The sequence below is a fragment of the Saimiri boliviensis genome, chromosome 12 (assembly GCF_048565385.1).
Source record: "Saimiri boliviensis isolate mSaiBol1 chromosome 12, mSaiBol1.pri, whole genome shotgun sequence".
NCBI classification, from domain to species: domain Eukaryota; kingdom Metazoa; phylum Chordata; class Mammalia; order Primates; family Cebidae; genus Saimiri; species Saimiri boliviensis.
The window spans coordinates 47692919-47705800 of NC_133460.1; the positions used below are offsets into that span (position 1 = coordinate 47692919).

Consider the following 12882-nt stretch of genomic DNA (forward strand, 5'->3'; position numbering starts at 1 on the left):
TCACGAGGTCGAGAGATCGAGACCATCCTGGTCAACATGGTGAAACCCCGTCTCTACTAAAAATACAAAACATTAGCTGGGCATGGTGGCGCACGCCTGTAATCCCAGCTACTCGGGAGGCTGAGGCAGGAGAATTGCCTGAACCCAGGAGGCGGAGGTTGCGGTGAGCCGAGATCACGCCATTGCACTCCAGCCTGGGTAACAAGAGCAAAACTCCGTCTCAAAAAAAAAAAAAAAAAAAAAAAAAATTAAAAAATCAAAACCAAACACCAAAAATAAAAATGTCAAGTGTGGTGGCATGTGCCTGTAGTTCCACCTACTGAGGAGCCTGAGGCAGAAGGGTTGCTTGAGCCCAGTAGGCAGAGGCAGCAGTGAGCAGTGACTGCATCACTTTACTTGAGCGTGGACAACAGACTGAGACCCTGTCTCAGGAAAAAAAATAAATAAATAAATAAATAAATAAATAAATATTAAAAATTCACCAGGCCGGGCATGCTGGCTCACACCTGTAATCCCAGCACTTTGGGAGGGTGAGGTGGGTGAATCATGAGGTCTGCAGTTAAAGACCAGCCTGGCCAACATGGTGAAACTTCATCTCTACTAAAAATACAAAAAATACTAGTAATGAGCCACCAGACATGGGAATCCAATCCACACTTCTTTCTCTTAAGGAAATTACACTGACAAATGGAGTTTTAGTATGATAAATCATCATCAAAATTTGAGACTTCCAAATGCTTTATTTAGCCACGATGATCTTTCTTTACATAAAACATTAAGAAAATAATCAAAGTACCAGACTGGGCAAACCAGAGTAGTCTGGTAGTAGCTGGGGGTGGGGGGGGCGGTGGAGGCAGTGCAGAAGCCCCTCTCAATGCCTCCCTGCCTGCTATGGCGGTGAGGGATGGAGTTTTTGAACACAGACTCAGAATTCTGATGCTCAGGAGAATACCAGTTGAGAACCCGGTTTAAGTCCCTGCAAATTCTACATGGATCACTTTAAAGGCTTTTGAGATTAGACTTGACCAAGAACTCAACGCTGTTCTTTCTGGAAGCATGAAAAGCTGAGACCAAGAACAGCTAAGCAGGCAAGTGGGGCTGCTGAATTCTGGGAGGTACATATGAGCATGCACAGATTCATACAGAATTCAGGGCTTCCAAGACAGAACAAGCACGTTAGTCCCCTACTTTCAGGCCTTTACACACCCGCACTGTTGTGAATAAATGCGTGACTATTTTGGGCTTTGTACACACTGAATGCAACAATGTAAAATCCATCTGATAAGAAATGGATGGGAACAATTAAATATGTAAATAGTAAAAGAAGGGTGGTAAGATTACAGCTAATTTGTTTTGTAAAATTTTTTTAAAAATTAATAAATCATTCTTTTAACAAAAAAAAAAAAAATACAAAAAATAGCTGGGTGTGGTGATGGGCACCAGTAATCCCAAGTACTCGGGAGGCTGAGGCAGGAGAACATTTGAACCTGGGAGGCGGAGGTTACAGTGAGCAGAGATCGGGCCATTATGCTCCTCCGCCTCGTCACAACCTCCACCTCCTAGGTTCAAGCAATTCTCCTGCCTCAGCCTCCGGAGTAGCTGGGACTACAGGCACACACCAACATGCCCAGCTAATTTTTGTAATTTTAGTAGAGACAGGGTTTCACCATGTTGACCAGGATGGTCCTGATCTCTTGACCTTGTAATCCGCCCATCTCGGCCTCCAAAAGTGCTGGGATTACAGGCATGAGTCACCACACCTGGCCAAAAGCAACTTTTATACCACTTAAAAAAAAAAAAGAGTGGCATCATTCACATTTCTTTATTTTCTTATATTGGAAACATTTTGGCAGATAGTTTAGGAAGAGACTTGATCTTCACTTCTAATTAAGGAGTTACTTATAGCTTAGCATTTTAATGGACACTATCAGAAAACACGTTTTATTATTGTAGAGTGGCTTTTTAAAGAAACATGAAAAATGAACACATATCTTCCTATTAAAATAAATCTTAACGTTTTTGAGAGTTGAAATTCTGTTTCTTCCTCTTTGTTAAAAATCTCTACACCTGATATATCAAAAATATCAATTATGGCCGGGTGCAGTGGCTCAAGCCTGTAATCCCAGCACTTTGAGAGGCCAAGGCGGGTGGATCACAAGGTCAAGAGATCGAGACCATCCTGGTCAACATGGTGAAACCCCGTCTCTACTAAAAATACAAAAAATTAGCTGGGCATGGTGGCACGTGCCTGTAATCCCAGCTACTCAGGAGGCTGAGGCAGGAGAATTGCCTGAACCCAGGAGGCGGAGGTTGCGGTGAGCCGAGATCACGCCATTGCACTCCAGCCTGGGTAACAAGAGTGAAACTCCGTCTCAGAAAAAAAAAAAAAAATACTTATATATAAAAATTATGAATTAATATAACTTGAGGGATTTCTTTTTCAATTTTTGTGCGTGGGGGGCCGGGGAGAGACAGAGTCTCACTCTGTCATCCAGGCTGGAGCACAGTGATGAGATCTCGTACCACTGCAACCTCTCCCTCCCAGGTTCAAGCTATTCTCCTGCCTCAACCCTCTGAGTTGAGGGACTATAGGAGTGCACCACCACACCCAGCTAATTTTTTCATATTTTTAGTAGACATGGGATTTCCCCATATTACCCAGACTGGTCTCTAATTCCTGAGCTCAGACAATCCACCCACCTCAGCCTTCCAAAGTGCTGGGATTATTGGTGTGAGCCACCATGCCCAACCACTTAATATTTAACTCTAAAAACTGGGTTTAAATCCTGCCTCTGTCACTTATTAACTGTAATTTATCTGGCATTTATTTTTCACATCTATACAATTATAATAATAACCTCTACCTGCAAAACTGATTTAAGCACTAAAGGAGATAAGTCATTTAAAATACCTTATTACCCTAACCCAGTGCTCAATAGCAGACACTTAACTTTTATCACTCAGTTAAGTCCAATTTACAAACATTTGAATGGTGAAGTAACAGCAAAAACACTACCATATTCCCCACAACATATAAAAACCCAAAATTGTAACACTATGAGAAAACAAACTAATAACCTGACAGAAAATGCTTAACTCAAAAAAAGTTATCTCACTCACAAGAATTAAGATAAACTAGGGCGGGCATGGTGGCTCACGCCTATAATCCCAGCACTTTGGGAGGCCGAGGCAGGTGGATCACGAGGTCAAGAGATTGAGACCATCCTGGTCAACAAGGTGAAACCCCGTCTCTACCAAAAATACAAAAATTAGATGGGCATGGTGGTAAGTGCCTGTAGTCCCCACTGCTCGGGAGGCTGAGGCAGGAGAATTGCTTGAACCCAAGAAGCAGAGGTTGCGGTGAGCCGAGATCGTGCCATTGCACTCTAGCCTGGGTAACAAGAGCGAAACTCTGTCTCAAAAAAACAAAACAAAACAAAAACAAAAAAGATAAACTAAGAGGCCGGGAGCCCGTGGCTCAAGCCTGTAATCCCAGCACTTTGGGAGGCCGAGGCAGGTGGATCACAAGGTCAAGAGATTGAGACCATCCTGGTCAACATGGTGAAACCCCGTCTCTACTAAAAATACAAAAAATTAGCTGGGCATGGTGGCGCATGCCTGTAATCCCAACTACTCAGGAGGCTGAGGCAGGAGAATTGCCTGAACCCAGGAGGCAGAGGTTGCAGTGAGCCGAGACCGCGCCATTGCACTCCAGCCTGGGTAACAAGAGCGAAACTCCGTCTTAAAAAAATAAAAAAAAAAAAGATAAACTAAGAGAGGCCGGGCACGATAGCTCATGCCAGTAATTCCAGCACTTTTGAGGACAGGAGTTCAAAAGATCATCCTGGTCAACATGGCAAAACTCCCATCTCTACTAAAAATACAAAAATTAGCCAGGCGTCATGGAGCACGCCTGTAATCCCAGCTACTTGGGAGACTGACGCACTTGAACCCTGGAGGCAGAGGTTGCAGTGAGCTGAGATTATTACACAGCACTCTGGCCCAGACGACAGGGTGGGACTCAGTCTCAAAATACAAAAATCAAAAACAAAAACAACAACAAAAAAAGATAAACAAAAGAGAACGATTACATTTTAATTACACTGGAAAGAATATAAGCACTGGCCGGAAGCTGTGGCTCATGACTGTAATCCCAGCACTTGGGAGGCAGAGGTGGGCGGATCAAGAGGTCAAAAAAGATCAAGACCATCCTGGATAACACGGTGAAACCCTGTCTACTAAAAATAAGAAAAATTAGACGGGCATGGTATCACCATGCCTGTAATCCCAGCCACTCGGGGACACTGAGGCAGGAAAATCGCTTGAACCTGGGAGATGGAGGTTGCAGCAAATGGAGACTGCTCCACTGCACTCCAGCCTGGGGAACAGAGGGAGATTCCGTCTCAAAAAAATAAAATAAAGAATTTTTTCTTACGCTTTTTTTTTTGTCTTTTTGTTTTTTTCCTTTTTGTGGAGAACGGGGTCTCGCTATATTGCCCAGGCAGGTCTCGAACTCCTGGGCTCAAGCTATCCTCCCGCCTCTGCCTCCCTAAGAGCTGGGATTACAGGCGTGAGCCACAGCGCCCGGCAAGAAAATTTTTTTTTTTTTTTTTAAATCAGGAGTTCAAAACCAACCTGGCCAATATGGTGAAACCCCATCTCTACTAAAAATAGAAAAATTAACTGTGTGGTGGTGTGCGCCTGTAGTTCCAGCTACTCCAGAGGCTGAAGCAGGAGAATCACTTGAACCTGGGAGGTAGAGATTGCAGTAAGCCAAGATCGCTCACTGGTCTCCAGCCTGGACAACACAGCGAGACTCCGACTCAAGGAAAAAAGAATACACACACACACCATACGTGTGTGTGTGTGTGTGTGTGTGTGTATGTATATATATACATATGTGTGTGTATCTATCTATCTATCTATCTATCTATATATATATATATATATATATATATAAAAGAACTCAGCCTCAACACTACATCTACAAAAAATTTTCAATACTCATGAGTTCCTAGCTAGAACACTCCAACTTTTAGGATATTTTACCTACATTTGTGTAATGAAACAGGCTGATGACACTACAGGTACCAATTTTCAGAGGAGGAGAAGTAATTTACACCAGTCCTAGGGTATATAAGTGGCTTATCTCAAAACTGGAATCTCCTGAGCCTGTGCCATAGATTAAGCCTAAATCAGTCTTTTATCAAATACTTATTGACTACTACAGGCAAACCAATTTAACATTCAGAGAACAAAGATGCATAATTGGTATATCCTATCTTAAATCGACTTTCAATTTCCTTTAATACAAGGCAGAACAGTGAGTGGTTAATTCTGATTGAAGGTGCTAAGAAAAACTTCATAAAGGAAATGGGATTTTAGTTGAGCCATAATGAATGAACAGAATTTTATTAGAAGAGGATTAGAAGAAGGGGACTTAAGGCTGAGAGAAGACAATAAGCTAGACTAGTATGAGGTACTCTGGAGGAACAATGAATACACTTCCGTGGCTAGGCATGAACAAGTAACAGCCCTCCTTACTTCAGACCAGGAAGATCCCGGACACTGGCTCCTATTTCTTCTGCTTCCGGGTACAGCTTCTCCACCAGTTCCAAAGGGCCCCAGATGGTTTTGTTGTAACTCAAAAATGATTTTCTTACTGAAAAGAAAAAAAACCCCACACATAATGCACGCAGTGTCGACATATAAAACTGTAGCAATTTCTTTTTAAATATTTAGTTTCAACATTTCTAACTCGGCCGGGCGCGGTGGCTCAGCCTGTAATCCCAGCACTTTGGGAGGCCGAGGCAGGTGGATCACGAGGTCGAGAGATCGAGACCATCCTGGTCAACATAGTGAAACCCCGTCTCTACTAAAAATACAAAAAAATTAGCTGGGCATGGTGGCACGTGCCTGTAATCCCAGCTACTTAGGAGGCTGAGGCAGGAGAATTGCCTGAGCCCAGGAGGCGGAGGTTGCGGTGAGCCGAGATCGTGCCATTGCACTCCAGCCTAGGTAACAAGAGCGAAACTCCATCTCAAAAAAAAATTTCTAACTTAACATACAATTATTCAGAGAACTTTCCTCTCTTTTATCACAACATATCCCAGTAAATCTGGAGCCTGTGCAAGTAGGATCCTGTTGCCCATCTGCTATTTTTTTCCCCACAACATAAGAAGGCAGTGACTATCCTTTCATATCAAATATGCAGTCAGAAAATAAAAGTGAAAAATGACCACATTCATTCTCTACCGATACCAAAATAAAGACTGGTAGCCCTAGCTGATTAATCTTTGTAAGTTTATTAAACACAAATACCTTTTTTTTTTTTTTTTTGCTATGTTAACCAGGCTGGTCTTGAACTTGGCCTCAAGCATTCCTCCCATTTCAGGTCTCCCAAGGAGCTGGGATTACAGGCATGAGCTACCACGCCCAGCCTAAGAAGTTATTTTAATTTTAAATATGAAAAATTGTGAATTTGCTTTTCCTTTTATTTTGTTCTGAGATTTGGTCAATATAAAATCATGAAACTGTCATACATTTCTGTTATTACTGATCAGATCTCCTGCAAATACAGGGTGCCTACCATATGCACCATCCAAGGACACCCAAGACAGGCAGTTTTTCCCAGGGGAGAAAACAACATGCACAAAGTAGCTTTATAATGATTCATCCAGATAAGCCTATAACTGCTAGGACATGGTTCAACATATGTTGTGAAGTAAAGGATAATACAGTCTAAAAAGAGTTTAAAATTTAACTATTTTGGCCAGCGCGGTGGCTCATGCCTGTAATCCCAGCACTTTGGGAGGCCAAGGCGGGTGGATCACCTGAAGTTGGGAGTTCGAGACTAGCCTAACATGGAGAAACCTCGTCTTTAAAAATAAAAAAATTAACTATTTTGGCCATCATTTGGGAAACTCCATTTCATTAGGCTTCGGGAAAATCAAGATGCACTCCTGGATGACAGAGTGAGACCCTATCTCAAAAAAAAAAAAAAGAATGTGGTTAAATAAATTACGCCATATATATACCATAAAATATTGCACAGCCATTAATTCTGATACAGACGTCTATGTAAATGAAAAGATCTCCAAGCCATATCATTACTTTTTTTTTTTTGAGACAGAGTCCTGCTCTGTCACTCGGGCTGGAGTACAGTGGTGCAGTCTTGGCTCACTGCAACCTCTGCCTCCCTGGATCAAGCGATTCTCCTGCCTCAGCCTCCCAAGTACCTGGGATTACAGGCGTGCACCACCACACCTGGCCAATTTTTATATTTTTAGTAGAGACAGGGTTTCATCATGTTGGTCAGGTTGGTCTTGAACTCCTGACCTCGTGATCCGCCCGCCTTGGCCTCCCAAAGTGCTGGGATTACAGACGTGAGCCACAGCACCTGGCCCATATCATTACTTTAAAAAAAAAAAAAAAATCTTTGAGACAGTGTCTCACTCTGTCTCCCAGACTGAAGTGCAGTGGCACAATCTCAGCTCACTGCAACCTCTGCCTCCTGGGTTCAAACAAAATTTTCCTGCCTCAGTCTCCCAAGTAGCTGGGACTACAGGCATGCACAACCACTGGCTAATTTTTGTATTTTTAGTAGAGATGGGGTTTCACTATGCTGGTCAAGCTGATCTGGAACTCCTGACCTCAAGTGATCCTCCAGCCCCTGCTTCCCAAAGTACTGGGATTACAGGTGTGAGCCATTGAGCTAGGCCATTGTTTTTTTTATTTTGTTTTTGTTTTTTAAAGAAGGATGTCACAGAATACTACTAATAGCATGATTACAATTAGAGTAAAAGAAGAAAACAAAAACAGAAAAGGGATAAAAGAATATCTGATTCTCCCTTTTTTTTTTTTTTTTTTTTTTTTGAGATGGAGTCTTGCTCTGTCGCCCCAGGCTGGAGTGCAATGGCACGATCTCAGGTCACTGCAACCTCTGCTTCCCAGGTTCAAGCAATTCTCCTACCTCAGCCTCCCAAGTAGCTGGGATTACAGGCAAACACCAGCACGTCTGGCTAATCTTTGTATTTTTAGTAGAGACAGGTTTCACCATGTTGGCCAGGTTGGTTTTGAACCCCTGACTTCAAAGTGATCCACCTGCCTCAACCTCCCGAAGTGCTGGGATTACAGGCATCCAATTTCCTTTAGGGAGATTAATAGAAGAGAATCAATAAAACGATGTTTTGATCTGTGTATTTCTGTTGTTTAATTCATGTACAAAAAGAATATACTTCTCGGGCCGGGCGCGGTGGCTCAAGCCTGTAATCCCAGCACTTTGGGAGGCCGAGGCGGGTGGATCACAAGGTCAAGAGATCGAGACCAACTTGGTAAACAAGGTGAAACCCCGTCTCTACTAAAAATACAAAAAATTAGCTGGGCATGGTGGTGCATGCCTGTAATCCCAGCTACTCAGGAGGCCGAGGCAGGAGAATTGCCTGAACCCAGGAGGCGGAGGTTGCGGTGAGCCGAGATCGTGCCATTGCACTCCAGGCTGGGTAACAAGAGCGAAACTCCGTCTCAAAAAAAAAAAAAAAAAAAAAAAATTTTATATATATATATATATATATATATATATATATATATACTTCTCAAAAAAAAAAGAATATACTTCTCTAATATTTATATATTTTAAGAAGTTACTTTAAGTCTTTAAAGAAAAGGAAATAAGTACTTTAATAACATCACATAGGATTTCTCAAATTTTGATGTCAAGACTTTCTTCTTGTTTTGAAGTATTTTTTATTAAAACCAAGTTTAGGTAAATCTTTGCCTTTTTTTTTTTTTTTTTTTTTGAGATAAGGTCTCTTTCTGTCACCCAGGCTGGAGTACAGTGGTGTAATCACGGCTCGTTGAAACTTCGACCTCCTCGGGCTCAGGTGATTCTCCCACCTTAGCCTCCTGAGGAGCTGGGACCAGGCAGATGCTGGGATTGCAGGTGTGGCTACCACACCTGGCCAGTCAAGCTTCTTTTACTCTGTAATAGACACTCCAGTGTACAACTCTTACATAGCCCTCTACACAGGTACTCATCATATGAACTAGAGACCAAAACTGAACAATTATTATAAGTAAAAGCACAGTCATTATGCAATGAATATATATATATACATATATTCTAAAGATGGGGTTTCACCATTATGGCCAGGCTGGTCTTGAACTCCTGACCTCAGGTGATCCACACACCTAGGCATCCCAAAGTGCTAGGATTACAGGCGTGAGCCACCGCGCCCGGCCCAATGAATATTTTTTAATTAAATAAAAAACAAACATTTTACATGTAACAATAATTCAATATGTACTGATAGTAGAATACAGTATCTGCTATTATCATTTTCAGGGATGGCTCACATTTCTACAATAACTCCATCCAGAATATATTTCTACATATGTTCATGTATTATCTACGAGGTTTCTATTTCAACAATCCACTATTTCAATGCACTTGTTCAATAGCGTTCAAACTATTAATATGAGCTCATCAGAATTATCAGCTTTAAAATATAAAATAACTCTGTAATTGTCCTAGAAAACAGAAACCAGTTCAGACTATGTAAGTTTTAAAAATTTTTAAATCACATATTCTGCATATAAAACATTTAACAACTAAGCATTTTCTGAAGACCATTATGAGAAACCATAAAGTCGTAAGATATTTTCTCCCAAAATCAAACCACTCAATACTTTTTGGTGCATAGTAATAGTAATTATGGCCTCAAAAAATAACCCATTCTGAAGGGCTTAAAATGGAAAAAGGGAGACTCTAAAATGAATTAATTTTTTAAAATTTCATGATACCTTTAAGACCATGCTTCAGACAATGTTCCATAACAACAAAGAATTGCTGCAAGGGGGGATAGTCAGAATCCAAAGTGCGGCCAAAGCTCAGAGCAGATTCAATGAGTCCTTTGATACTCAGTTTAGCCATGTTTAACAAGTTTGCTCTCTCTACAGCTGTGGGGTCTTTTGTAGCTGAAAACACAAGAAAGGAATCCAACATCATTTGTAAGACATGACAATGAAAAATATACAAACTCTTCCCTTCCCCTATAAAAACCAACAGTAGTTTGCTGTTTCTTCATTGACAAATTCTCCCCAGCTAAATTACACCCTTGATTGACTGCTCTTTATGTTTCTCACATATACTGTAGAAAATTTCCATGCCCGATCCAGCCAAAGTTTATGAATCATTCTCAAGATCCTGCAAATTTGCGATTCTCCTGTATTTAACCTTCCTGGTACCTCTTCACAGAGAATAAGGTTTTAAAATGATCTTCTGTGGAGATAAATTCGTGGTGAGACAACATGTTTAAGGGCCTCATGCAAAAGGTGGATAGCAGGTACTGTCTAAGGATGAATTCCAAGGCAAAAATGTTCAGAATAAACTGGCAATCAAATAAAAGGTAGTTAAAATTTTAGGATTCCAGCTAGGCGAGGTGGCTTATGCCTGTAATCCCAGCCCTTTGGGAGGCTGAGGTGGGCAGATCACAAGGTCAAGAGATCAAGACCACCCTTATCAACATGGTGAAACCCTGTCTCTACTAAAAATACAAAAATCAACTGGGCGTGGTGGAGTGCACCTGTAGTCCCAGCTACTCAGAAGGCTAAGGTAGGAGAATCGCTTGAACCCGGGAGGCGGAGGTTGCAGTGAGCCGAGATTGTGCCACTGCACTCCAGTCTGGCAACAGAGTCCGAGACTCCGTCTCAAAATAAAAAATAAATAAAAAATCTAGGACTCCAGTGTCACCCACAACAAACATGACAGGTAAAATAGACTGACAAGTAAGGAGACAGAAATGCCCAATTCAGTCTACACTCTGTCTGGCTTCTTCATTCTGTCTGTAGTTCTGTACTGCATGACTCTTTTATTTTCAGAGGAATAAAAGCAGGGACCAGTTTTAAGTTAACGTTCCTCGCCCTTCCACACAGCTGAGGGTGCCCACATTGCCAGTTTGAATACCAAGGTAACATGCATATTCTAAAAGGCCTCCTTTTTAATTGATACTTTTAAGACACAGTATCATCAAGCAAGACATTTTCAATTCACAAAAATATTGTCCTCCTTCCCACAAATTTTATTCTCAGTTCACTTAGAAATTCAGACAATTTCCCATCATGTGATCACTGTTGTGACTGGTGGGAATACCTTCAACAAACACAGATGACAAACTAACGTGTGGAAAAACAAAGCACTCAGCATAGCATTTCATAATCTCTGACAAATTTACAAATAATCAAAGTATTCACTTTTCCTTCGCTGAATAATAATAATAATAATAAACCAGAGTCCCCAATGATCTCGTATTCTAGCTCCGATTTCCAGACAGCTAGGCATGAAGACTGACACTGAATCCTAAGCAACCTAAAACGCAAACAGCCACAACTGCTATGACCAAATTGCCTGGTGGAAAAATGTCCACACACGACATTCCTTCAAATCTACATCGTGGTCTGACTCCCACTTTTTTTCCGGGAGTGAAACCACTCGATATTTCATAATGCGTGGCAACTCTCATTTTGCTGAACACAGCCCCATCATAAACCGTAACCTGCGATGCGACAACCATACAAAGGGCGTTCTGCAGCTGCTGGGAGGCAGGTCAGCGCTGGGCACCTGCAGTGCCAAGCCGAGGGGCGTTCACACCGCGGGGCGTTCACACCGCAGCCACGCCCCAGCTGCGCTTACAGACGCGTCCGCCCGGGACGCGACCCCCAAACCCGGCCGCAGGCGCGCTAGGAGTACAAGGGCTAGTGCCTGCCCCTTGCTCAGGCCCAGAGTCCCTTCCCAGCTTCCCTTCCTGACCCCTCCCCCAAGCAAGGCTGCCCAGAGGCCTGGGGCGCCCCCAGGACCCTCGCGGCAGGCTCACCCGGGCTCCTACGCATCGGCACTCCTGCTCTCCCGCCCTCGGCGTCACGCACCCAGGCCAAAACCTGAGGTGCGTCTTCCCTCCGCCACCCCCAAACCTGAAAAGTCATCGCCCCTCCCCGACCGCTCCCCGACACCGGAATGACACCCCGCCCGGCCCTGTCCTCGCTCCTGGACGCCGTAGGACCTCCAGTCCTTGGCCACTAAGCCCCAGAACCCAGACGGGAAGGGGCCGGAACGAGGGAGGGGGCGCGTTGCCATGACGACTCCGGGAGCCCCCGAGTCCCAGGCAGTCCCCGCCCATGCCGGGCTGGGGCCCCTGTTCCGACTGGCGAACGCAGCGTCCTCCACAGCTCCCAGTCCACCCCGTCCGACCGCAGCCCTCAGCCCGGGACCAAGGACCAAGCGTGCCCTCTCGGCCCGCTCCCCTTACCCATGGCGGCGGCGGCGGCGGCGGCGCGGTCCCGGGCCGGGGCTCCCTGGGCCTGGCCAGCAGCTCCCTCCAGGCGCTCGGCGGCCGCCACCGCATCTGCAGCCAGGCCCGCTGCGGCCCACAGCGCCCCCGGCGGTGGGAGGACGCCCGGGCGGCCCCAGGGGGAGCGGCGCCCGGGGTGGGGCGAGGGACCCACGGAGCCTACAGTGGGCGGGAAAGCAAGCCCGCCCTCTCGAAGCTTCTCGCATCTGCTGGGACCTCGAGGAGAAGGAAAGGAACCTGAGACCATGAGTGCAAGGAGCCAGAGTGCTGGGCGCTGGGTCCCGCGCCCCGGGGACTTCGCCGGAGCGCGAGGGCCTATTTCAAGGGGCTGTGCCCGCACGAGAACGTTGCCTCCACTTGGCTGGCGGGGCCTGATGGAACACACCTGACCACTGCCCGTTCGCCTTCACCGACGCACGGGGGATCAAAAGAATTTAGAAAAGCTGAAGCAATTAACAGGCAGAAATCTACTAAAACTAGTTAGCCCCAAATAATGACGTTTAAACCAATAAATACACCGGTTTATAAAAAGCAGTGA

The 12882-nt window shown here is 44.3% G+C and overlaps 1 protein-coding gene across 6 annotated transcripts in view; it reads right to left on the minus strand.

The window, feature by feature from the left end:
- The window catches only part of RUFY2 (RUN and FYVE domain containing 2), a 57469-nt gene extending 45049 nt beyond the window's left edge, over nucleotides 1-12420 (minus strand). For 2 of the 6 annotated variants that reach the window (XM_074382319.1, XM_074382320.1), the window contains exons 1-3: nucleotides 11871-12038; nucleotides 9802-9975; nucleotides 5545-5662 (exon numbers count right to left, since the gene is read on the minus strand). In XM_074382319.1, the coding sequence (XP_074238420.1) occupies nucleotides 5545-5662; nucleotides 9802-9975; nucleotides 11871-11979 (401 nt within the window). In that variant the 5' untranslated portion in view covers nucleotides 11980-12038. Of the gene's footprint in view, nucleotides 1-5544; nucleotides 5663-9801; nucleotides 9976-11870; nucleotides 12283-12302 lie in introns of those variants that run through there. The other 4 variants (XM_039477801.2, XM_039477803.2, XM_039477800.2 and 1 more) reach the window with 4 other exon arrangements.
- Nucleotides 12421-12882: the final 462 nt, after the last annotated feature.